Genomic DNA, 23,058 nt, shown 5'->3' with positions numbered 1-23,058 from the left:
CCAATCAGAGCGCATGTGGGCGTTTCCGTAAGCGGGGGAAATTCCACAGTTCTTGATAGGCAAGTAGGTACATAAAATATTTATGAAAGAATCTGGTACACACACAAACATCTTAGTTATCTGTTTTTATTAGTTCATAAATAGAATAGAAAAATATTTCCCTATACTGAACATTTTTTTTACATTCACACTTCACACATCATCCCTCACTTTGTGATATAAAGCAAAGGAGAACTATTAAGTCAGCATTCAATTGTAATGCAGAACTCCCTTTTAAAAATTCAACATTTCAGAAAGTGCAATGTCAGGTGTGCATTTTGTGACTTTTCATGGCACAACACATTATTATACCACAATGCAGATGTGATATCGCGTAAAGTGTCAGTTTCTGGCAGTAGTAAGTATAGAAACCATGATGCAAATTTGCATGGCTGCAGTGAGCAAGCAGACCTTTAACAAGTGGTTTCTAACTTTTTTTTTTTTTTTTTTTTTCAGTTTGTGACGCCTTAAAGGGATAGTTGGTGTTTTACAGTTGGATTGTATGGGGTACCTATGTAAGTATATTGCTGCCTCACCAGGAAAAAAAAATCTATATAATTTTGGAACAAAAAAACTTCTCTTGCTCTCATAAGATCTTGTCTTGCTTCATACTTTGGTTGAAAAAAAATGGCAAAATGTTGCTGTTGTTGAGTGCAGTGGATGATGTTGTGATATGCATGCAGTATGTTTTGCTGTTGACCCCTCCACAGCAGTACATTGCTTAGCTTCCAAGTTCAACTCCAGTCTGCTTCTCCAAACTGGAGGCGTGTCAGCTGACATCTACTTAATGTAAATATACTGTCTATGGATAAATACCCCATACAGCCCCACTTCAAAAATATATGAACTATCCCATTAAATAAAACTAAGTGTGGTATGTTTGTGGGGTGTGAGAATTATAAACTTTGAGTGAATCTGAATCATTTTCACAGGGTTATGAGATAAAACTATCCATGATTTCACAATAAAACCATAGATAATAGAACAAAAATAACATTAATACAGTACAAGTCTTGCATTTTTTCTTTTTTCCTTTGCTGTGAATCATCCTGTGATCCCTCAGATGTATCTTGCTAAACTTTGGAGGTTAATAATCAGTGAAAAAAACAACTTATCAGTGTCAGAGGACTGTTTCAAGTACACAAATATCTGCCCCATTTTTCCTACATACAAAGACAGTGTTTTGTACCAGCATACTTCGACAAAAAAATATTTAAAACAGAGCAAAAACGAGCTATATTGTGAATGCCGTTTTGTAATTTGAGGCACAAACTACCTCTATAAAATCCATCATAAAACTACTAATCTTCGGTACATCTAAGATGGATACCTTATTATTTTCCATTAAATAAATTGCACATGAACACTGTCTGACAGTGCATGTGATTCAGCCACGGGTACCAAAATAAAAGCATAATTCAGATTGTATGTTCTCAGAATAAAACAGTAAAAAAAGGGTGTGATGGGGGACTTGACCCACCTGTAGCTTCACAGGATAACCCAGATACAGTACAGATAAACAGATTCAGTAAGCAACGTGATTTGCCATTAAATGGTCCGTGAGTGGAAAGCTCTGTGCTTTCAGTCGCCACTTGTAGTCTTCATTTATCCGGTTGAGATTTTATTTAGTGTCTCATCCCAAAGACAAAGGCAGCTCCTTCATGAATCTCTGTTTCAGCTTCAAGTCAGCGCAGATTACGTGTCAGGTTTAGACCGTCCCATCCGGTGCACCGGGTTCATTAAAACAAACACTAACAAGTGTTTGCTGCTTAATGTTTGTTATCGGGTCTTTTCAGCATCTGATTGTGGAGGTCAGAAATGAGGAGACGATTGTTCCGTGTTAACAAAGTAGGTGGTGAGTTCTCCTTTGCCCTTGACGTTGACGACTCCTCTGAGAGTGACGCTGTATCCCACGCTCTCGACAATCTGGGACGTCTCCTCCGTCACCTGGGAGCAGAATCAAAAGTCACTTCCAGGTAGAAAACTGGTTACTGTTTTGAGTTTTGGAGATATGTTAAATCAGCACACTTGTCTATTTGTGTTGTAATTTTCAGTTGTAACACTATAACATACCATCTAATGCACTTTACAAATAAAGTTATCATTATTACTTATTTATATATATATATATATAGAGATAAACACGGTGGTCTGTTTCTGTTGTGCTTTTTTTATGAACTGTTTTGCTTTACTAACGTCTGATAAATCAAATCAATGAACTGCTGTGGACGGGGTCGTAGCAAAACATCGTAGCCATCTGAAAAAAGAAATCAATATCAGTATAAGTGTACACTATATTTGAATATTTGCTGCACTTTACCTTTCAAGATAGCTTATGGAAGGTGGTAGACCAGCAACTCTGCCATTCAGTGAAGTAAAATGACTGTTTTCCTCAAAGGAGTCAAGTGTTTTTGATATAATGGCTTCAAATTCTCGTTGGTAAGGGTTTTCTTATGTTAAGGTAAAGCAGTGAAAATATTCTAAATATAGCTTTTATTTAAATGATATTGATTTTTTTTTTGGGTGGTCCTTTGTTATTAATGTTTATAGTAAATAAACATTGTGATTCGGTCATTCGGTAATGGAAACACATAACATATAGCATTTCCTTGCATCCATAGATCCACCCCCCCCAGTGACCTTAAACACATAAGCCACCTCAACCGTTCGTACCGACCTGTATCTTGTCCAACACGCCGGTGCTGTCCATCCTGCTGGCCACATTCACAGAGTTCCCCCAGATATCATACTGAGGTTTATGAGCTCCAATCACTCCTGCAATCACTGGACCGTGGTTTATTCCTGCAAGTACACAACAGAGAGGGATTATTATACAGAAATGTATAAACATTAAACATTAAAAGACTTGCATGCACCAGAAAATATAATTGTGATCGTTTGCCACTTAAATAAGAAAGAAACCAATCTTAAAGTTCTGAGGTCAGTATTGAATGGATTAAGTCTATCAAATGTTATGAGTTTGTCAGTCATTGTAAATTATATTATTTTATTGAAAGAATATGTCACAGCTCAAATCTGTTTTTCAGTTACTCACCCTCTTTTACTTTGAATTTGTGAGTAAAATTTTTTTTCCACATGCCTCCAGAGTGAACAGTTGAGAAGAAAATGCTTGATGAATTTAACCATATGAAAACCTGCAAAGTTTACAAACTCACACAACTCGTGCAGTATAACCAAGTGTCATTTATCCAGTCGTATACTCAGTACTTCACAAAAAGACAGACCTTCCTGACAGGAAACTGAACCCAAGGTGAATTTTTTTGGGATTCTTTGTTCGCCAAAGGCATTCAAGAAAAATATTATCATTTTTTTTAAACTTCGCAAATTTAACATAACACAGGGTGAGTAACTGATATACAAATAATCATTTGGAGGGTGAAATATTCCTTTAAAAATCATCACTCGTCAGGAATTCAGAGTAGTTTTTATTTTTAAAACAGTAGAATGAGATTAAGGGACAAAATAATAGTTTTACCATCCTACCAGTGTAGAATAAACTCACCGATCCTGAGTTTAAAGCTGTTAAAAGAGTGTGTGTTGATGAGCTCCAGTTTGCCCATGAGAGCGATTGCAAACTCCACCATGGAGCGCACGTGGCTGTAGGACATCTCGACTTTCTGTAGGGGGAGCCACAGATCATGTAACTGTGAGGCAGGCTATCTTCACTAACATTTGCTCTTAAAACCTTTTGTAAATTCCTTTTAAAAACAGATAACATTTTGATTAAAAATAAGCTTAAAGGTTACTGAATATATTTGTAGATTGATTGAGAAAACCTTTTGTTCGTCCCCTGGAGGTGCGTGTGTCAGTCCTGCAGCAGCCATGTAGGTGCTGCCAATAGTTTTAATCTTCTCCACTGAAGAGAATTTGGGCTTGGAGAGAAGCTGCAAGAAAAAAAAGAAAAGAGAGTATAGTTAGAGACACAGACTAACTGTGATACTGGCATTATATGTCTTTTTCCTCATACCTCATCAAAATCTGATATGATCTCATTGAGGAAGCGCAAACACTCCAGACCGTCCCTGTTGACGCTGCTCTCGCTGTAAAACTCTTTGAACTGAGGCACTGAGGCGAACATCACACACACGCAGTCATATGACTGACTGTACAGGTCCTGAAACACAGTTTTTACAAGCACAAGGACTTAAATGCGAAATATCAGCAATTCTGAATATTATAAAGCCAAAAGTAGGAAGAGTCAAACTTGTGCAATTATCTTTTGAACATGAATGCCCTAAAAACAATTATTCAAAACCATCACTTCAATACCAACACTCATTTCTAATATCCTCTAAATGGTTAATTTTTTTACTTTTAAAATAAAACCTTTTAAATAGTTTTAAGGGTCCAGTGTGTAGAATTTGGGGGGATGTATTGGCAGGAATATATATAATACAATAAGTATGTTAGTGTACAATCACCTGAAAATTAGACTTGTTTTGTTTTTGTCAAAATAAAATGAGCTATTTACATCTACAAAGGAGCAAGTCCTCATCCACAGAGTCTGCCATGTTGCAGCGCCATGTTTCTACAGTGGCCCAGCACGTACAAACCAAACACTGCTCCTGTCTGAAATCCTGACTGCTCAATGCAACTGAATCCTACACACTGCTCATTTAATAGTTGAGACAGCAGAGGAACATATTCTCTTATCAGCACGGCCATTACAATGCCACAAAAATCTAAGTTTTAGTGTTGATCTAAAAGTCTTTACTTGTTTAAAATACATGTTTGCAAGTCAAATACATTAAGTATTTCTGCAGCTAACTTTTTATTAATCTAAAATGAGTTATTCTTTACAATTTGAAACAAATTTCACCCTCAATATACAGCAGAAATTTATGTGACAGTTGGTATAGGTAACAGAAGGGCGAGCTGATCTGGAGAAAAAACGCACAGAAAAAAAAAACAGGATGTGGATGGGTAATGAATTTCATCTACTATATGCTATGTTTTTGTTTTTTTTTTACCTGGTTGCAAACAGTTTTGCCCATAAAGAAGGAGGTGACGTGAAGCGGCAGCACGTTCTGCAGGAGGAGCTTGTTGACGTTCTCCATGGTCTCCATGGCCTCTTTCTCCGCCTGGAAGCAGTGATCCAACAGGAAGTCGACACGGCAACCCAGCTCATCCTGACGGAGACACACAGTCCAGTATGTATGCAGAAATGTGTAAATATAAAAGGATTTCCCTTCTTTACATGACAGAAATTAGCATGTGCAAACAAACACACACCTGTCTGGCCAGTATAAGGCATACGATGTAAAAGATGACGAGCCAAACCCCGGACATGATCTGAGGGTCCTTCAGCACTCCAGGCCTGTCGAAAAACACATTCACATATTTAGAGTTCAATACTCACATTATCTTGACTAGGGCTGGGCGATATGACCTCAAATCAATATCACAATTAATTAAACACTTTATCTTCATTATGGTTTATTTATTATTTTTTTTTGCCGTCGTAGTTCACTGACAAGGTTTTACTGTAAAAATGCTCAACTATTATGGCTGGGATATCTTTTATTATAAACGAGTTCATATCTTATGTTTGCAATTTTTAAATAATTAAAGGAAATACATACAGAAGAACTATTTATGGTTATTTATTGCACATTTTGAACAACTGAAATCAAAGCACAAATGCTTGAAATGTGTTACGAAAAAGGTCACATTTTAGTTTTAATGTAAAAAGCAAGTGTCCTAAAAACGTATAAAATAAATAACTTGCATTTCATGCAAACAAAATATTTTTAAAAAAATTATCTGAAATATTTCCATATGGAAAGTAGAAAATAACTTGAATCTCTTGTAAACAAACATTTTTTTTAAATTTGCCATATGAAAATTAGAATATAACTTGCAACTCTTAAAAAAAGTGACAGTTTTGGTGATGGCGATGGTAGTATGTTTTTAAGGGGACAGTACATGAACACACAGTGTTTAAACTATTAACAAAATAAAAAAACAAAACAAAAAAAACCCCCCAGAAATAACCAAAATGAGCAAGATTATGTTGGTTGGAGGTTCTGAATGTCGGTTTTGGTGAATTTTTGATTGCCCAGCCACAATCTTGACTACTAAACTAACATCGCTCTTTTTTTCCTTTCCATTACATAATCGCTCAAACAAGAGTGTCTTGTGTCTCTCTGTCAATGGGGCCTGCACCCCCTGGCAGGCCTCTTGCTATAGAAAGCTCCTGAATAAATGACGGTGATCTGAAACTCCAGACGATGATTCACAATCTAGACTGTGAGTGGCCGACAAAAGGCAGGAAATTTAACACCTTGGCAAGACGGACAGGGTGATGACTATAGATAGCGGTGAATGAATGCAGACGAGTGGAAAGTGAACTTTAGCAGGATTACTGAAGGTCTGTGTGACTGTGTGGATGGCTCTTACATGTATATATTCACACCTGCACACTAATGCATATTATTGGTTAAAGTTTTTTTTTAAACACAATTTTAACATACTGCTGCGGTTTCTAACTGTTTTGTCACAGTCCAAAAGTGGGCTGTGAGTCTATTCTGAATGGGCCACAAGTGACTTGTGTCAAGCTTGTCAAAAACACACTCTATTTTGAATTACAGTGAATTCCCAGCAAGGAACTTTTATTTTTAAGTGCCTGTTATGTTAATTATAGAATTATGCTTTTTTTTTGTGTGTGTGTGTGTGTGTGTGTGTTAAGTCAACATGTTGTTTACATTTTGTTAAATAAAATTTGCATATAAGGTCATTTATCTTATACATGGAACTTGAACTTAGGAAAAAAAATCTGAAAACTGCTAATTGCTGTTTGGGAGTTGGCTTGAATTTCACTCTTTTTTTTTGTCAGTATAATATGAATCAATATTCACAACCAGAAGATAATTAAACATGAGCAATAATCAGAGTGACTCTGCTGCTGCTTCATTTTCAAAACCATTATAGGCACAGAAAGCTATGTAGACCCCCTGGTGTTTGAATGTTATTGCACTTACAGTGTCACTTACATGTCATTGGTGTGATTGTAAAGCAGGCAGACGAGGCAGGAGGACCTCGGGGCGTAAACGTGGAGGAACAGAGCCAGATAAACCACCACGGCCAGGGTGAGCAGCAGCGCCTTCAGAGACAAGCACGTCCTGATGAACACAATCACTCCCAGCATGGCCAGCAAGCAGCAGTACAGGTAATACTGGATGTTTGAAGACAGGAGAAGAAAAAATGTGTATGTTATTACAAGACAGGTTTGATGTTCAAGGCTCGAACTGAGGCTGTTCACATTCAAACTAGAGAACATATTAGGATACTGTTCTCCTTTTAACATTAAGAAAGAATGAAGGCAATATATTGTATTGCCCGTAAACAGTAAAAAAACTTTTGGTCAGTGGCTGAAGAGCCTGGTTATGGAAAAGTTGACATATTCTACTGAATCACACTACAGAGATTTAAGAAAATATGGCAATGTGTAATGCATTACCTGGAATCTAAGTTACTGGACCAATTCTGTACTTTTTGTTATATTAAAATAGCTTTTGCATGAGAGCATAATGACCCAAGGGACCATTACCTTTGTGTTTGATGCGAGGGAGGAAGACAATAGAAAATACTGATTATTATTGACATCACTTTACTATTATTTTTATTTATCTTTTTGGAAAAAATAAAAATAAAGAAGCTTCCAAGAGATAAAACACCTCTGCACTCCACCTTTTCAAAAAAGTGTGTGTAGGCTTGTGTATGTGTGTGTGTCTAAATCTATGTTTTGTTTTGCTTCTTGTGTCTTATGTGTTTAAAAAAATGAACATGCCAAGCGTTGGCAGGAATTATAAGATAAGTTGAGAAATAGACTTTAGAAAATTCAGCATCACTTTACCTTCCTGCAGGAACTGCAATACAAATATTAAAGATTGAAGGATGAATAAATAACATAGTGAATGTTGATTTGGAGACACTCACAGGCCCAGTGTAAAGTTTAAGACCCTCGAGCTCTGTCGTGTTGTCAATCGATATGCAGTTGTTTCCAGGGAGGAAGACCTGAGGAACAAAACCAGGACAACAACAGAGATTAATGGAACAACAAATGTATGTCAGAAGAACAGGAAATAGGAAAAGGGAAAAAGTTGTGCCAGAATATCTGGGCGACAGAGGAGGAACTCACATAGTTGAGAATGGCCATAAGTAGGGTGATGAGCACGCAGAGAGTGACCACAAACACCCGCAGCACTGCCCTGGTGGAAACGCCACGGGACAGCCCCGATATCCACTGAACACCCAACGGCATCTTGGAACGCCACTTCTGAAAAAACATTTAACACAAAAGTGCTGATATAAATGATAATCAGTGAATGCTAAGAAGATGAGAAACAACCTAAAAATTAAAAGAAAAAAATCATACAGTGTTGAAAATAATCTGCAATAGCTTAGGGAACACAGTTTGTACCTTTTTTTTACAAAATGTTTATTCAAAGTAGAATAAATCTATGCTATTTTCTCACTCAAACAAAGAATTAGTCAGTTTGGCAAACAAACATACAAAATATAAATCATGGCAATGTCTGCTTCCACATAGGAGTCTCAAGAAAATAAAATAGTGCAATGACACAAAAATAGAAATACATAAAAAGAAATCATTATACCAGTTTTAGCCAAATTCACCATGAAATCTGTTCAGCGCCTTATCACTTTGGCAACCTGAAATAGTAAATTACAGGAGCCCCTAGAATCACAACCCTGTCCATCCTTACATGAGGTTTTGCTGTTATTTTAAACAGTTTGTACTTTATGTGCCTAAATTTACAAAACTACCAGCAGCAAGCACGTTCTTACTGCATAATGACCTCAAATCAATTATTCACATCTTGATTTATGTTTACATACGCCGAATATAGATTCTTCACCTTATCAACAGTATAATATTTAGATGCATCTGTTTTCATTTTCTGTTCAATCGACTGACATGAAACCAGATCACCTGCTGATATGAAACTCTGTACTTACACAAAAAAAAATATACAAATAAAATACCAATGCTGCTCAGTGAATTCAACAAAAACACCACGTGAAGTGTTCATTTACCTCCAAGTACCCAGTGAAAGCGATGGACAGAAGCAGCACAAGCACAGGGAAGGTGGCACCGTACGACACAGCCATCTCAAAGTTTCTGGGTGGGGGTGAAAACAAATAATTTACACTGTTAAATGAGCAAATAAAGATGCAAGGTATTTAAGTGTACTTTGATGTAATGCAGGAAAGGAGCATAATCAAGGGAAAATGACGTCTTACTTCTCAGAGACAAGCATCTGGACGGCGAAAATAGTAGCGAAGACCAAAGCGATGCAGCTCAGTGAGTGGTGTAAACCCTTAACCTCTGATAGGCGGAACTGGAACACAAACACATAAATATTACACCAACACTTAGAGATAATGGTTTTGCAAACACACAGACACTTACATAAACATACTGCACATCCTGCTTGTTTCTGCTCATTCGTGCATTACATATGGTTTACTTCTTAAGTTAGACAAGAGAATTACACTACCTTCCTCTCCAGGCTCAGGTCGTTGAACAGCAGAGTAAGACAATTGAGCTTCTTTAGGCCTCTCCTTAGGAGAAATAAAAAAAACCCCATCAAAATCCTAATCAAGTCAAAAGTTTAATGCTAAAATAAGACTTGAAAAATTATGACAAAAGTCTGAGAATAAACTGAGAAAGAATTTTATGTAATTATCTGTTTTTACAAACATCAGTGTGGCCTAAAATTTTAGAACTTAAATTCAGAAATCCAATGTTAACTAGCCATGGTTATAAAGGTACAGTAAACGGGAATTGTTGGTTAACTGATTTGATTTGATTTGAGTTTATCGTCAGAAAAAAATTCTGAAATTTGTCTTGCGTCCCAAGACACCAACGGTTTTACATAAATGCATATAATATAAATACCAAAAAAACCCAGAATACATTTAGAGAACAACAGTTCTGTGCTGTGTCTGCAATTTTTTTTTTTTTTTTTTTACAAATTTAACTTTTTGTTGGATTACAATAACAAAAAAATTATCATACATGAACAAAATTTACAACTACATGAAAATGGACTTTTCAAGCTTGACATAAATGAATAAATAAATAAACAAATAAATAAACAAACATAGAATACAGATTTTAAAAGAAATGTATACAAGTCAATAAACAGATACGTTCTTCTCTAACTAAGACATTGGATCAAAGCATACACAGACAATGGGGTACTAATGGTTACACTGCTATGTGTTTTTAATACTTTTCAACACAAAGCCAGGTCAAACATTTGAGACATACACAATCCATTTTTGTAAAATTGTGCCTGTAATTTTCATAGCATCCTGTTGGATGTGTGCTGCTTACAGTCTGGCACCTGGTTGCTACCTTTTTAAGTCCCAACCTCACGTGGGCCCAGAACGTCACGAACAACGCAAAATATATATAAATACATAGCCACACACTTTGAATGGGTCATAAGTGTTGATTTTTTAGGATATTCCTGTGTAGTATACCTTTAAGTTTTCCATAATAAAGAAGTTAGTCAAATTTTTTTTTTTAAAAGAGAGACATGTTTGAAATATATTTAAAATTCTAATTCTTATCACGTCTCATCTTTCTCCTCCTGGCATATTTATTATGATTTTCTATCAAGTAAAGTTAATTTAGTTGTAAACTTACCCTGCACTGTCCAGCGTGTCCAGTGATCCTCGAACACAATTATCCACAACCAAACTGGGAAAAAATAAGAACAAATTAGAAACAGCCTTGACCAAAGCAATATACTTTATTGCTGATTCAGCTAGTAGATTTTAGAAGGGAGCAAAACAATCTTTACCTCCAGAACCTCAATTTAGAACTATAAAAATAAAATAATGCTGTAATGTAATGCTTTCTCTATAGCTAACTGCACAGAAACACTCATATAAGAAAATGCATTACATGTTGTTTTCTTCTTATTCTACCTAAGTTAATAATGCTGCTGTATGTTCTTTTTTGTTTTTAATTTATCTGGGAACTTACCAGTTGGGGTTGTTCTGGAAAGGTGGTCTTTCCTGAAATAAAAACACATATTATAAAAGACACATATTTTCAACAAAAAGAATGACCAATCAACAAGAAAACACAGTGATTCGTGCAGTTTTTATACATGTACAACAGTGGGTGCAGCACTTATACATACTGCTGACAGTTGTGTTTGGTTCATGGCAGCACTGGTGGGGATGATTGACTTCTTGGAGGACTTGGCGTCAGGGTTGCTCAGATCTGCGAAGGGGTGAATGTTTCGCCAGGACTGCAGGTACTGAGACATTCGGACTGACGCCCGCTGCCTGTTCTCTGCTGACGTCAGAGTGTCTGCCTGAAAAAAAGGTGGAGAGTAATTTAATTTTGACATATTTAGTGCTTTGCTCAAGAGCACGTCTGCAGGGTGTGCAATTACCACCGATGCCCATATAATAGACACAATAATGTTAAATTTGCAGCTACTCAGAGCAATATTTCTCTCCTCTTTTGTAGAAAACTTTTCAAAATTGAGGTTAACCTGCTTCCCCTTGTAACACATGTGATGTCTGTGAGGAAGTTCCCTACTGAGATTACCTAACCAGAGACTTGAGAGATTAGTTTGTTAATTCTGTAATAAATTATAAGTACAATAAGTACAATGAGTGCTGTTATTTTTCATTCATAAGGTTTACATTTTGGAAGCACAAAGTCAACAAAAAAAGCAAATAAGCCTGTACAGAACACATGCAGTTAACTGAAGAAATTGTTAAAGTGCCCTTTAAGTTCTATAAATAAATAATAAATAATAATAAATAAACTACAATACATGCATGTTGCATGCGAACATTTGCACACCTACCGTTTTAGGTCCCCTGGTAATGCTGTCTGGCTTGTGGGGGTCAATCACCAGGTAGGTTTTTCTTCCCTGAAGAAGAGGATCCCGACTCCCCCCGTCCCCAATCTCCACCTCATATAATCCGTTCAAGTGCTCCATTGTCTCCTCTGTGATGTGAACTCGCCTGTCAATAATAATTAATAATATTAATATCAAAATAGGCAACAAAAAAATACATTTTTTTAAGCTTTCTAAATTGATTTTGAGTTTTTCTTACCCAGGAAGACCTCCTGACTCCATGTGGTTGGCTAACGTAACGTCATGTGACCACACGTCGTACTGCCACTTCTGCAAGCCAATCACACCACAGAGCACGTTGCCGGTGTGAACACCAACCCGCATGCTGATCTCAACTCCTGTCGCCTCTCGCAGTTTACTACAGGGAGACATAATATGAGTAAAATCATATGAAAAAGTCTGATTTTTTTTTCTAGAAAACACCTGTTACACTACTAAAACGTCTTTTAATATAAATTGAAATATATTTGTTTTAAATTTCAAAAAACTAAAATTAAAAAATAGTTTGAAAATATTATGGTCAATTTAGATAGGATTGCGCTATATGCACACTCTGTGTGCTGTAATACATTGTGTGGTTTCAGTTGTAGAAGAAAGAGTAGTGAAACTAAACTGACACGAGATCCATGAGGAAGTTAGAGAGTAACTGAAGATGCAAATTAGGAGCTTTTATGGCTGGAAAAACAGAAATCAGCTGGGAGGCACCTCAACACAAAGTCACACATTTATTGCATAACAGAATTTTAAACAGACCTGATGGCAGTGCACATGTCCAGCCCCATCTGGACACAGTTCTTGGCGTGGGCGGGAATGGGGTCAGGCAGCCCCGACACACAGTAGTAACAGTCGCCCAAGATTTTAATGCGAAGACACCCGTTCTTCTACAACAGAAAGAATAAGAGAAAGAGACAGAAAATTAGCTAGTTCATAACACAGAAATGTCCTTTGTGAAGAAACAAATTCATTCAAATTCATAAACAAATTTATTATTTTCACCCTGGCGATGTCATCGAATCTGCCAAAGAGCTTGTTGAGCACAGCGACCAGCTCCTCTGGGGTGCAGGTACTCGCCAGCTTTGTGAAGCCCACAATGTCCGCATACAGGATGCTACACAAAGCCGTACAGGAAGACACAAATATTAGGCATGCATTCATACGATAACAGCTTTTAGTGACTAAGAGCTACACAATAAATACAGTATGTATACAAATTTTTATAGAATTAGAGTAGAAGGGAAGTGTTGGCTGTTGTGTTTGTCACACTTTCGTCCAGGGTTTCCTGCACCTTAAGTGTGTCCCAAAGCTGCCAGATATTTTGGTGGCTGACAGTCGCAGTCAAATATTGGTGGTAATGCTCTGTCCAGATGCAATTTGCCATTAAAAAGTCTCATAGATGTGCAACAACCATGTTGTATTTGAGACGACACTACCTTTAGATTCATACACTACATTAATACTTACATAGAATAAAAAGTGTATTACACAGAAGTGTGCTAAAGGATGTATCCGGTGAAGTAGCTGATGCAAAAATAAGCTGACCCCATTAGTGATGATGTATGAGAATGATAATATTAGTGCAAAAAAAGAAATATAACTTACTATAACTGACTATATCTAATTATTGATGTTTAGATTTTTGTTTATGTGATAAAATTATCACTAGCAACTAATATTAGAACAGGTCAGTTTTTGGTACATTTAACTCTGCATTTCAAACTTACAAAAGTGTAATGGGAATTAGGAAGGAGAGGGACTAGTTATGGTTCAGCTGTCCTTGTTTTGACAAACTAACACACTCAGCATCACCTTAACAGTGTAACAGTATGATCACCTGACGTCTTTGTGCTTCCGTATGTAGAGGCTGTGAAAGTTGTGGAATTTGGATTCGTTCTTGTCGCCCTTGGGCTTGATGAGCCTCTTTATCACCTCCGTTCTCAGCTCCAAGGCGATGTACCGAGGCAACACTGACAAGAGGAGCTGCTCCTGTTGCCGAGGTGGACAAAAAAGAGGACAGGGGGTGACAATGTGTGAGGACATGATGTGTTCTGAGACCTTGCACACTGGGTAATTAGTTTCCTGTCTCACAGAGGTGACAACCTTTTCACAAAGGCTGAAAAATGAAACGAGAGGCGATTGAAAGCCCCTTTGAAATGATGCCATGTTTACTTGGTGGACCACTATTCATCTATTTGTTTACTTGCCGTGAATAGTGTCCATTTGCCCATTCTATTGCCGCTGAGCTTCAGACGAGTAAATGATTAATCTATTGACCTAATAGGCAGAAAAGCATACAGTAACCAAACCCAGGCTGCTCAGGTTAAGAGCCCTTTGGTTAGAGTGATTACACATAACGATTTTAAATTCAGAGTTATGAAAAAAGCAGAAGAGACTAGATTGGATTTCTATAAATAAAGAATAAAAAAGCTGAGACAAATAAAAATGAATCAAATGAAGATGTTATCTTCTCTTCAGCTGAATTTAAATAAACAATTTAGCATTTAAATTAAGGCTTTAATGTATAATGAGTTTGAAGCCAGTGTTTGAACCTGCTGATATTTCCTGATTTCCTTCTGGGAGCGTATGGCGCTGAACTCTTCTCTCTTCCGATTGGATGTCCTGAGATCTTTCTCGGTCATCCACAGATGGAAAATCCCGATGCAGTTCACACACACAAACAGCATGGCATTCGCCACCAGCTGAGAGGGAAGTCAAGGAGGAAAAGAGATCATTGACACTTCATTAATTTTTCCTATTATAGCCTCACCACAACAAGAGCGAAGCAGCTGAACCTCTCAATCAATGCAGGCTTCCTACAGCTTAAGGCACGTTAGAATTAGGACTTTTAATACTTTTTTTTTTTTTTTAGAAAAATTTGATTCAGAACTATATTTAAGATCAATTTCACAATGACCAAAAAAAAAAACAATGACCAAAACATGGGTTAGGGACAATTTTCTCCAAATGTTTATTGTTACATAAAACATTTTTTGTTTTTTGTTTGTTCTGCTACCCTGATCTGCCTGATGTCAATGTGAGAGGGATTCGGTTATATATTAAAAATACATATATGACACCAATTATTTGACAATAAAAAAATAATTCATAGAATCTTACTTTTCATGTCCGAGACACTTTTTAAGACTTCTAAATGACTGATATGATATTTAGATATTTTTATATCAAAGAGGTGCTTTTTTAGATCAATGAATTAAATGCTTTTAAAGATTTTTTAATGATTCCCTGCAACCCCGCAATGACAGAAAGTTGCATAATATGGACATTATTGCTTTGAATTTGTATATAGTTTCATGTACTATATAAACAACTGAAAAACGACACTCACGTCATCTACCTGAAGTCAAACAAAAACGTTAATAAATAAAGAGTGATGCAGATCATTTGCATTGTTTCCAGTACAACCGTAAAACTTGTTGGTCACAAACCCCAAGTCCGTGTTATGCTTATCTAAGTTTCGCATGACATTTGAATTTGAATGCTTTTTTGGCACATGCAAAAGGTGCTCATTCATTTAGAAGGGCAGGTCAAATGCAAATATTTGTGTGCATTTACATTTGAAGCTATTATAATGTGCAGGTATTTGTTTTTAATAGAAACTAAACTATGCTATAGTACTGTTAAACTTAGCTCTGACAATACATTTTGGAAAAGATACTTTTTAGTAAATAGCAAGAAGGTGGAAAAAAGGGAAATCTATCTGTATTTTATTAATTTATTTTATTTAAAAGGGGCCATGTATCATGTTCAATATATTGTAGAATTAGTGAGCTTTAGAGAAGACTTTTTTTGTACTTTTGATCAAAACTGGGCTAGCTGGTTTCAGTCTCTATGCTAAGCTATGATACAGAAAGCTTAAGCTTCATATTTAGATCCTGAGAGAATCAATCTTCTTATCAAACTCAAGAAAGTGAATAAGCAAATTTCACATAATGTCAAACTGCAGGCCTAATCTGAAATTGTAAAAAAAAAAAAAGTAAGGAAATATTTTGATTTATTGGTATTCTATCCGATAAATGTGCAAGTAGAATGTGTGAGTGTATGTAGATGTGTACGCCCGTGTTGATGTATGTAAATTTAGCTTTAAACTGTTTTTATACTGTGTTCTCATTAAATAAGAAAATGACAATAAACATAATGGGGAAAATAATCTTTACCTGCACAACCAGGTCTGGTGTCTCTGGGCTTGTGACGGGGACGTAAACGCTGATGATGATGATGTGTGAAAGGCTGGTCCCAATGCCAACCATGAGGGCCCAGGCCAAAGAGAGAGGCAGCACCGTGTACACACTCAGAGAGAGGAAGAGGAAAAACGCTACCTGAGAGGGTAGAAAGAAACATGCACAGAGTTAAAGGTTGACAACAATTGAAGAATAAAATAAAACTCTTATTCTCTTCTTGCTTCCTTTATCACCTGTTCCCACGCAGTAACAGGTCCCCCAGTGAAGATGAAGACTATGGCAATGATGTACAGCGTCCCCCAGACAAAGAGGGCCAGGGCTCCTCCACAGCGCCTCACCGCTGCCAGCCAGGGCAGACAGACGAGCAGGATGGCACTCAGACAGAGAACCACACACAACACCGACAGAGCGCCCACATGGACATCGATGCTCTGTGCAGAGATGGGCGAAAATTGTAATTAATCCGTTGAAAGGGAGCATTTATATTTGCTTGATGTCTTTCAAAACATGGAAAATGAGCAACAAAATCAGTTTCATTTTTCCTAGCTTTTTCAAAATAGTCTCCTAATTTAATCTATTAATTTCTTGCAATATGTGAAACATCTCACAAGAAAAGTTATGTTACTCCCTTGATACACTGTTGAATGTTGCAGCGTGTGAAACCTAAATATAAATGCTGTTCTGTCTTCAAAGTTTTTCTGAATCACTGCACTGATACTGTGTGGAACACAGTGTTAGAAAGAAACGTCATTAGCAGAGATGGACAGAGGCAAAGAAGCACTTCATGTTAATATGCATTTGCATTTTCCTATTTTGACTCATCTGGCTTTATCTATGAAGCACCTGTCTGCTCTACACCAAAGACAAAAATTAAAATGCCTAATAAATCAAACATGAAAGTAAGACTACTTGAAACATGTTTTGCAATCTTTTGTAATCTGCTCCTATCATGTGAAGTAAAGGTATTTTAATTTTTGCAATGAGACAGCATGACGAGTGATTCTTTTTTCCTTCAGGGAATTAACATTGTTGTCGCTGATGTTAACATACTTTTTCGTCCAATGCACCAAATTCATTAGCAGTGTGTTTGACTGATTGTTTTGTGTCCGAAAGATCCATGAAATCCATATAATGTGGAATAAAGAAATTTATTTAAAAATAAATTAAAAAAATTTTTTTTAAAAATTTAAACAAAGAATATTTGCAGGAAATACTGGCTATATTTCTACAAATACAGGATTAAGCTCTGCCTGGTTGGTTGTCAAACCAGCAGCACCCTGTTCTTTTGTACTTTTATGATATTAAAAAACAGACAAGCCTGCGTTGCTGCAAGATCATAATGGACCAAGAAACAGAGGTGGAACATAAGCACTTTGTTTTTACAAATTCTTATCATCAAAAACAAAAAAGCACCACATCCTGTGCAAAACTACAATTTTGTGCTTGTGTAATATTCTGTACATTACACATTATATTATCGAGGGTCTTGTTACATCCTGTTGGAGTGCTTTACAGCATTGTTAACAATTAAACATTTCGATTGACATTAAAAATTTTATAATTGCAGGTTTATTCAAATGACCTATTATGTACTGTTTTCATGTGCCACTTTTAAACGGCAATGAGAAGCTATGAGAAGTCATGTAGGCTTTCTGACTAAAGCGCAAGAATGTTCTAATGTTTTGGTAGAACAGGTTTAAGACTTTATTTCCTTCTTCCCCATCAAAGTTGGCTGTGAAAGTTTGTAGAGCAACATGCTCATGTTGATGCATTACTTCACTGATGCAATGGTGACCTAAAATGGAGATATTTTAAATATCTCTTACAGTATGGAACTGTTACCTATCGGCATGCAAAATATCGCAGCTAACGTCCTCGTGCTCAACCAAATCTGGCATCAGTGAAGTTTTTCTAATGTGCTACTAATATTTGATTTATCTCTCATTGAGCTGAAACAGTGAGTCTATTAATTGATTTGCTTATCACTAGAAAAAGAACCAGCGATTGTTTTGATAATATCTCTTTTTTCTTTTTTTTTCCATTTTTAAGCAAAAAATATTCAAAAAATGGGACAAATTCTCTCAATTTAGGTTTAGAAAACTAGAAAACTAAAGAACCTAAATCACAGAAATTTGAATTTACATGGGACTGATATTTTCACATGGCCTTTTGGTGAAATGTAGCGGGTAATTTGCAGTGGAATTTGGCAGATTGACACAAGATTAAGATCACAGATGACCTCTGCAATTATGACAAATTACTGGAGGTCCCCATGTAATACAAGTCCAGTGTAAACAGGACTTAACAATTAATCGAAGAATTAATCAACAGATACTCCAAAAATTAGAATAATCCTTTACTGCAGCCTCAATCTCTGAAATATATTTTTTACATTATCGTTCAATGTGTAAGTGTACCAAGTTCTCGGAGCCCTAGGAGAAGTCTTCAAAATATTCAACCAATGTTCCAAACCCACACCCCCAAAATTGAATAAAATAGTGAAAAGTAGCAAATCCAAAACATTAAAGAAGTTGGAACCAGTGGATGATTGGGGGTTTTCCCTTCATAAATAACTAAAATTGAATAAAAAAAACAATGTGTTTGTCAAAAAGACACATGGCAGCCTGTAAAGTTTAAAAGTTAGTGTGTGCATAAGCAGCATACCCCTTCAAATACACTCACACACACACACACATACACGCACAAACAGTCCATGTCTCACCCTTCCTGTGGTGGGAATGAGGACGATGAGGGCCACACAGAAGGCCAACGACAGCACCAGTCCAGACAGCATAGCCGGAGTCTCCTCCACACACTGCAGACAGGCCCTGTGGAACGCCTGATAGCAGCAACACACCCCTTCTTTCACACTCTGCCTGGACCGGGCGCTTCGCCTGTCCTCGTCTCTGTCCTCTTCTTCGTATTCATCGTCCCACCCACCATTGATGCTGCTCCTTGACTGTGCGAATGAAACTTCGGTGTATGCGGGTGAACTGCAGCTGGGTGAGTGTTCTGCTTTTGGTTCAACAGGAAAGTCTGTTTTGGAATCGCCTCTGTCATGGTCTGGATTACTTTTGTTGTTTTTATTAGAAGCGTCTAAACTGGGCTCAGAGAAATTGACAGGAGAGATAGGGTTTGTTTTTTCAAATGATTTTCCATCAGGTTCAAATAGCTCTTCGTCACAGAGGTCAGTGCTGAAACTGGTGCCGTTGTAACCAGGGCTGGATTTTGTGCTGCTGTAGTCAGAGTCACTGTTCATATGTGATGAGTTACTGCTGTCAGTTTGAAGCCTATCGGAGGATGAGTTGATAGGAGAATCATGATCTGTAGGCTGCGGGGTCACACCTGTTCCCTTCAACAAAGAACTGGCCTTGTGTGGTTCAGGAGCTAGTGTTGTTTTAGCCACACCGAGCTCTACGAGAACGTCCGACTCACTTAGTCCTAACTGGCTCCCGACTGTTGGATTTCTTGCATTTAAAGTGTCATCATTCTTGTTTTTTGAGCTGTCATTTCCTTTCAAAATGTTAACATCACTGCTTTGTGCTGATTGTTTTGCTCTGTCTTTCATTTGACTGAAGTCATCAAGCTCAAGGATATTGCCTCCAGGGATTTTTCCCTCTCTATCATTGGAGGTGACCACAATCTTCGGCACTAAAGACACCTGTGGTGCTTCTTCTCCAGGCCTCCCCTTCCCCAGAAAACCTTGCGACTCGTCTGGCATTGTGACCCGTGTGAGTGCGAGGGACCTCGCTGTCTGTCGACTTGTCACTTTGCTTTTTCTGTCTGTCTGTCTCTGTGCGCTTGTCTACATGGTAAACACACACTAGGATAGTGTTTACTTCTTTGTCCTTTCCTTTTCAGGTGTTGTCAGGTGTCTCTGCAGCAGGGAGAACTTCCACCTTTGTCTGTCTGTCAGATTTTATTAGTTAAAACAAGCAACAGTCCAGCTCTTCTGTTATGAATCCTCTACTACAGCTAAAAAGCTATCATCAAAATAGATTTTGCTGATGCAGATGATGTAGATGGTTGTCCTGAACGTTAAGGTCCCAAAGATCGCTGGTAAGGAATCTTGAACCACAGCAAAATCTCCTTTGACGATTGCTGATGCATACTGGATGGAGTCTCCCTGCCAAAAAAAGAGAAAAATTAGAAAGTTACAATACAATCAGCAAAGAGCAAAGAATAAACAAAGCTTAACACATAAATTCACTACAGTGGCCCTGAGGGTCAAAACACTACAACCTTTCACAAAATACTTCATTGTTTTAGAAAACTCCAGCATTCCAGAAAACACTGCAACATTTCCCAAAAAACTACAACATCACAGAAAACACTTCAATATTTCAGAAAACACTTCAATAATTCTGAAAACCATACAACATATAGAAAACACATCAACATTTAAAAAAAAACCTACATTTCAGTTCATTCAGTTCAGTGTTTTGACCCTCAGGGCCGCCGTAATTCACAGCTGAACATTTACTGTGTCTGCATTGCCAGCAAAGTCCAATGATGAAAGAAAGGAAGTCATAACTATGCATGGCTTAATTTCATTTTAATGACAAAGTTCTTCTAGTCATTGCCCCATTATGCACAGAAACTTGTTAGTCTAGATTTGGGCTCTTCCCCTGCAACAAACACTCATGCACAAAACACATACACACTGTTCAGGTGTGTACTGGAATGACATGTCAGCGACGCACCCAGTGCACATTAAAAACATTTTTTCCAGTCACCACCTACACTAAGTGGTTTGCTGTGATGCTTCTTCTTCCCTGTACTGCGCAGACTGCCTTCGTCATACCCAGCCTGCTCCAATGTCACCATCAATGCCAGGATTAAAAAGTATCTCTCTCTTTAATCTGTCCCCTCTGCTACAGGTACATCTGATTTATCAAAATCAGGAAGGGATTAAAGAGCAATTCATCTGATTCGTTAGCTCACCTTGACTGACCTGCGCCGTGTAGCACACAAACCTCATATTGTGCCCTTTTTCCTTACAACAAATTTTGTTTTTATTTTATTTTTGTTACTTTCACAAAAGGAAAAACTTGCGTGACAATTTAAGGCTGACCCACTTCAAAATGTGACACTGTGTGGTAATGACAGTACATTTATTGTTTTTCCTTTGATGTCCCTTTTCCTTATCTGTTGGTTTCACTACTCAGTTTTGCTTGTCTGTAAACCACTTTGCAAAGAAGAAGAGGGGTTTTCCAAAACTTACTCTGACCTCTTTAGTTAAGAATCAAATCAGGAACATAGTTTTTAAATTACATATAATTTAAATGACTCTGTCTTCAGTGCAAGTTAAGATCAATGTTAATTTGGCTATAGATGGCCAAATGTAAAAACAGAGAAAACTGCAGATATCTCCTGTCCCAGGGCCAAGGCTACTAACTTTTCAAAAATTATTAACATGGTAAATTTGTCCATTATTTTCTCAATAACTCCATCAGTATATATGTTTTTCTCCATAAAACACACATCACAATTTCCCAGAGTCCAAGATGAAGTCCTCCAACTGTTTGTTTTGGTGAGCTAAAAGTTTTCAACTCCCAAATATTTAGATTAATCTCATCAATATCATATTTGACAAGCAAAAGCAGCAAATCCTTTTTTTTTTAAAAGGGTGCAACAAAAGTAATTTATAGTTTACAGACTAACTGATTAATCAACAGTTTGTTTTAGCTCTGTTTGTTTGACTATTACATTCATGATCCAGTTTTTCAGCAATACTAATGAAAAAGGGCATTTTTTGGTGTAAAATGTACTCCAATTTAGGGTTAATAACGTTAGTTTATAAAGAACCTGCAACCACACAAGTTTCAAGTGGGTATCTCCAGTGTTTGGAAACAGGTCAACATGAATGAATGTGTTAAGACAGCTATCTTTAAAATCTAACTATCTTTATCTGTGGCGTAACTGATGATAAAGCTCTCATAAAAATCACTTAAATAATCAGTTAGCTTAACTTAGTATAGCTAGCTAGTTAAAAAATAAATGCATGGAATCGTTTCTCATCTTAAAAAAACATTAAATGATCACATAAGTCAGAAAACTACACCTTAAAGTCGATTTTTGTCCTGTTTAAACGTTAATTATTGCCAACTTTTCATGCTAACAGTACACTTTAATGGCTCACTTAAGATATCAGGTCAATAACTTTTTTCACGTTAATAAAAGTTTGCTGTCTAAAAGGACAGAAAAAAACACTGAGTTTGGACATTAAGACAGCAGTTGAAACATATAAAATATTTTAAAGGTAGTTAATGTAAAGATAAATGCTTACCTCATTGTTTATTAACGTCTCTCGTAGCTCTTAGCCTTTAATTTAACGTCAGTTGGCTCACACGCGATAAGGTTAATTTCCCTCTCCGTGTTCACCGCTCAGCTTCCTCCCTCATCCTTTTATTGTTGTCACAGAGCACTGAAAAGCACTTTAAACGGTCAAAACCGGGTCAAAAGTCAAATTTATCCCGTTAAAATCCTCTTTTCTTTTCGGAAAACAGACGTTAGGAAGTCTGCATCTGGCTCTGCGCACGAGCGAGTGTGTGTGTGTGAGGTTCGAGCGCGAGGCAGGTGAAGGCGGGGGCGTGCGCACACAGGCGCGAGCGCTCTGGTCCGGCTATGCAAATAGCGATGAGGTAAATCGAGGAGCAGAGGGATGGAGAGGGAGGACAGGTCAAAGGTCACACCGCAGCTGTTTTCTTTATTAAAAAAACATGTTGTTGAAACCTGTATAAGATAGTAACCAGTTTACAAGTTCATTTAAAATAAAAACAACAACAACAACAACAACAACAACAATACTACTAATAATACTATTAATTATTATTATTATTATTATTATTATTATAAATTAAATTAAAAAAAAAAATAGAAACTGC

General features: G+C 37.0%; 1 protein-coding gene across 1 annotated transcript; it reads right to left on the bottom strand.

Annotated features, from left to right (window-relative positions):
- Window positions 1-110: 110 nt before the first annotated feature.
- Window positions 111-22,781, bottom strand: LOC121961811 (adenylate cyclase type 4). Its single transcript, XM_042511848.2, has 26 exons — window positions 22,461-22,781; window positions 18,894-20,297; window positions 16,405-16,602; window positions 16,148-16,309; window positions 14,522-14,671; window positions 13,807-13,958; window positions 12,972-13,083; window positions 12,729-12,856; window positions 12,175-12,333; window positions 11,922-12,081; window positions 11,241-11,417; window positions 11,081-11,112; window positions 10,739-10,792; window positions 9,582-9,645; window positions 9,325-9,422; window positions 9,118-9,202; window positions 8,201-8,338; window positions 7,999-8,076; window positions 7,053-7,234; window positions 5,293-5,377; window positions 5,031-5,189; window positions 4,028-4,174; window positions 3,837-3,944; window positions 3,563-3,677; window positions 2,717-2,841; window positions 111-1,986 (listed from the first exon to the last, which is right to left on the bottom strand). Exons 2-26 carry the CDS (start codon window positions 19,890-19,892, stop codon window positions 1,852-1,854), a joined length of 4,002 nt encoding a protein of 1,333 aa, XP_042367782.2. The 5' UTR covers window positions 19,893-20,297; window positions 22,461-22,781; the 3' UTR covers window positions 111-1,851.
- Between the last annotated feature and the right edge of the window lie 277 nt (window positions 22,782-23,058).

The sequence above is a fragment of the Plectropomus leopardus genome, chromosome 23 (assembly GCF_026936395.1).
Source record: "Plectropomus leopardus strain MGB_pleo_1.0 chromosome 23, ASM2693639v1, whole genome shotgun sequence".
NCBI classification, from domain to species: Eukaryota; Metazoa; Chordata; class Actinopteri; order Perciformes; family Serranidae; genus Plectropomus; species Plectropomus leopardus.
This window is presented reverse-complemented; position numbering and strand designations above follow the sequence as displayed.

Coding starts and splice junctions, on each gene's coding strand:
- LOC121961811 (XM_042511848.2), bottom strand. CDS start 19,892: ATGCCAGACGAGTCGCAAGGTTTTCTGGGGAAGGGGAGGCCTGGAGAA. Junction 12,857..12,971: donor GATTCGATGACATCGCCAGG/GTGAAAATAATA, acceptor TTTCTGTTGTAG/AAGAACGGGTGTCTTCGCAT. Junction 2,842..3,562: donor CAGCTTTAAACTCAGGATCG/GTGAGTTTATTC, acceptor GTGTACTTGCAG/GAATAAACCACGGTCCAGTG.